The following is a 3,513-nucleotide window of genomic DNA, read 5'->3' on the forward strand; positions in this document are numbered from 1 at the left end:
ATCCTCAATAGCAGCACAGGCCGGGAGGCAGGTCCATGTCCACCACCTGCACCACCTATCAGGCAGACGCTCCTTCTGGAGCCACTGTGCCATAAAGAAATCTGGCTTTGGGTGATGGCAACTTTAGGAGAAGGGGAGGGGGATTGGGGAGGGGGGGGGGGGATCAATGTTTGACTCAATCCTGGTATTTTACAGATGGGAGCTTGAAGGAGGTGTGTGTGTGTGTGTGTGTGTGTGTGTGTGTGTGTGTGTGTGTGTGTGTGTGTGTGTGTGTGTGTGTGTGTTGGGGGCGGGGTAAAATCATGGCAGGCATCGTCCTTCACGCCCTGAAGCATCTGAACCGTATCAGTTTGTGGAAGGCCTGCTTGAAGTCCTCGTTGGACATGGTGTAAATGATGGGGTTGATTAAGGAGTTGAGGTAACCGAGCCAGGTGAAAATGTCAAATAGCTCCGGGTGGAAGCAGGAATCGCACAGAGGCACTAAAAGAGTGTAAATGAAAAACGGCAGCCAGCAGATGATGTAGGCTCCGAGGATTATTCCCAAAGTTTTGGTCGCCTTCTTCTCCCTGGCGGCCGAGATGCGCTTCTTCTCCAGCAGCGCGTCGGACACAGTGACTTTGACTTGGCTCACGTTCGCGGACGAGGTAGTGTCACAGGAGGAGGAGTCGTTGGTCCCGTAGTTCAGGGACGTGGTGGACGCCACCGAGCCGGGGGAGTTGGTGATCAGGTGCGCAGAGGTGAGTCTCTTCCCGGGCTTGCTGTGCGCCTGCTTCAGGATGCGCTTCCGGGCTTCCACGTATATCCTCCCGTACAGGGCGATGAGCAGCAGCGTGGGGATGTAGAACGCGCCGAAAGTGGAGTAGATGGTGTAAAAAATGTGGTCGGTGTTCACGTTGCAGCTCGTCACCTCCTCCGCCTTCACCTGGCGCCAGAAGAACGGCGGCAGAGAGATGGAGATGGCAATCACCCAGGCGGTGGCGATCATCCCGGCTGCGCGCGCCGGCGTGCGCTTCTTGGAGTACTCCACCGCGTCCGTGATGGCCCAGTAGCGGTCCAGCGCAATTACGCACAGGTGCAGGATGGACGCGGTGCAGCACGTGATATCCGAGGACAGCCAGATGTCGCAGACCACCTGCCCCAGCGTCCATGTCTGGCTCACCGTGTACAGCGCGCTGATGGGCATCACCAGGATAGACACCAGTAGGTCCGTGACCGCCAGCGACGCGATTAGAAAGTTTGCCGGCGTGTGCAGTTTGCGGGACTGGTAAATGGTGGCGATGACGAACGCGTTTGAAAGCGTCGTGGCCAAAGTTATGAGCGCTAAGGTGACGGCCAGACCCGCCTGGAGAGCCACATTACTGTCCTTGGGCTCCGCTTTCGCCGTGAAATTGGCATGGGTGTCGTTGGTCGAGATGTTTAGCAGCTCTCCGTAGATGGCAGGAGTCGGTTTAAGCTGACTGGCATTCTCCATCCCTCCACCTTCCCCGGTCAGACCCCGCTGTCATCGAGCGCAAAGGAGACCGCTCCGAAGCTCCTCAGATATTCATCCACCGCGCGCGTTTCTCGTCTCCATCTCCAGCACTTATCCGACACATTTCTGCCTCCTCCTCTTCATCCTGTTCGCGTCACCCGCGGCATGTTTAACATAAAAACTCTCTGATCAACTTAAATATCCAGCAGCTGAGAATTAGAAGGCTCAGAGGGCGGCCTCTCCATCATTCTCCGGTCATTTTCTCTCATATTGGACTCTTTTTTTTTTTTCAGTATAAAACAAGAAAGCGGGAGTTTCATCCGCGTTCAGCTCTCCTCACAAGTTCAGAGCTGCTCAAGTCTGACTCCAGGTTTTATACTGCCAACGCACCGCACGCCTATCTCTCTCTCTCTCTCTCTCTCCCTCTCTCCCTCCCCTTCTTTTTTTTAAAAATCTCAGATGGTTAAAGGACTCTTGCAAATATTTTCCCCCGAAAATGTTCTATTCTTTTACATCTCAACCAAAGAGTCTGTGAGCAACGAAGACGCAAGAATCAATTTAAAGCATCACATATTTATAGGTTTGGGAGGTATTCAGTTCAACAACAGTTGCCTCAAGGTGCTATGTACTTAACACCCTGCAATAATACAAAGTCTGTGCTGAGGACTCAGTTACTACCCAATCAGATACTTTTCTGATTTTTTCTTAAATGGGGGATCAGTATCTGAGTTTATCTGTATGTTACCTGTAAATGAACAAAAAAGCAGCCAATGTCCAAAGAAAACATTGAAAGACCACAAAGTTGAAGAACTGCTACTTATGACTACTTTTTTAAAAAATGACAAGAAAATCTGGTTCCTTGGAAGCAAACTAAAGAAATGCAGATCCCAAAGAGTTGATTCTGTTCATCTGGACACTGTCCAAATGAACAGAATCAACTTTTTGGGCTTTACTTACCTGGATGATTGAGCATGCATCAAGACATAAAGAAATGCAGAGTAGTTGAACCCAAAATATATCTCTGAAGAAGCTGTCTGATTAGAGACTTCTTTTCATGTTGTATTCATAGATGGGTTTTCTTTAGTTTAGGATTTGGTGTATTTGATATCCTCTGCTGTTGTTGTTCCTGTATCATCATTATCATAATAATTCTTCAGTTCAAAGCTGAGATCCAGAGATCACATTTTGGATCCACAGCCAGGAAACTCAGGTGATCTTAATCTAAATGAGTGTAGGCTGAAATAATATAAAGCTTTAAAGTTATATTGTGTGTCAAATCTCATCTCTAAATGTCAGTAGATTGCAGTTAGTCTCAGTTAGCTGCAGAGGTGGGTCAAGTATCCAAAAATTGTAGTAGCATTACTTTAAAATATTATTACTCAAATAAAAGTGACAAGTAGTCGTCAAAAAAGTTACTCAAGTAAGAGTAAAAAAGTACTTGGCGAAAAGACTACTCAAGTAGTGAGTAACTGTTTGAAATGTCCAATTTATTTTATAAATAAATGTTATCAGACAAACAAAAATTAACAAATATACAAATTTTTAGTATTTTCAAAAGGAATATATGTAAAAACATCAACAAAATAAGGCACAATTCTAATTTCCAGATTTCAGTTTTTCACAACATAAAGCTTTTTTCACCAATACCTACAGTAAATAATATAAATATATAAACAGTGCAAACAATTTCCAGTGACAAGATATGCTGTAAACTTTATATTCATTTTTGCTCCAAATGGCACAGCAGCCTCAGAGAAAACATTAGAACGAGGCATCTTCAACATATGTACATTTTTTTTTAATTCCTATTTATCCCCTTCGTATATTTTATTTATATTTGTCTCTGTATTTATATATGTGTGTGTGTGTGTATATATATATATATAATATTCTGTAACTTCTGTCGGTGCTGTGCTTTTTGGAAATCAAATTTCCCAGAGGAACCCACCCGAGGGATTAGTAAAGTTCTATCTTATCTTATCTTATCTTACATACAAGGCAGCTCAATTTACCATAAATTGTATGGGTGTGCATTTATTTCT

The 3,513-nt window shown here is 45.1% G+C and overlaps 1 protein-coding gene across 1 annotated transcript; it reads right to left on the bottom strand.

The window, feature by feature from the left end:
* Window positions 1–319: 319 nt before the first annotated feature.
* On the bottom strand, window positions 320–1,471 carry LOC308397355 (5-hydroxytryptamine receptor 1B-like; the record flags this gene model as incomplete). Its single annotated transcript, XM_080883208.1, has 1 exon — window positions 320–1,471. The coding sequence occupies one exon, from the start codon at window positions 1,469–1,471 to the stop codon at window positions 320–322; it is 1,152 nt and encodes a 383-aa protein (XP_080739334.1).
* Between the last annotated feature and the right edge of the window lie 2,042 nt (window positions 1,472–3,513).

This window comes from Rhamphochromis sp. 'chilingali', assembly GCF_963969265.1.
Source record: "Rhamphochromis sp. 'chilingali' genome assembly, chromosome: 5".
NCBI lineage: Eukaryota > Metazoa > Chordata > Actinopteri > Cichliformes > Cichlidae > Rhamphochromis > Rhamphochromis sp. 'chilingali'.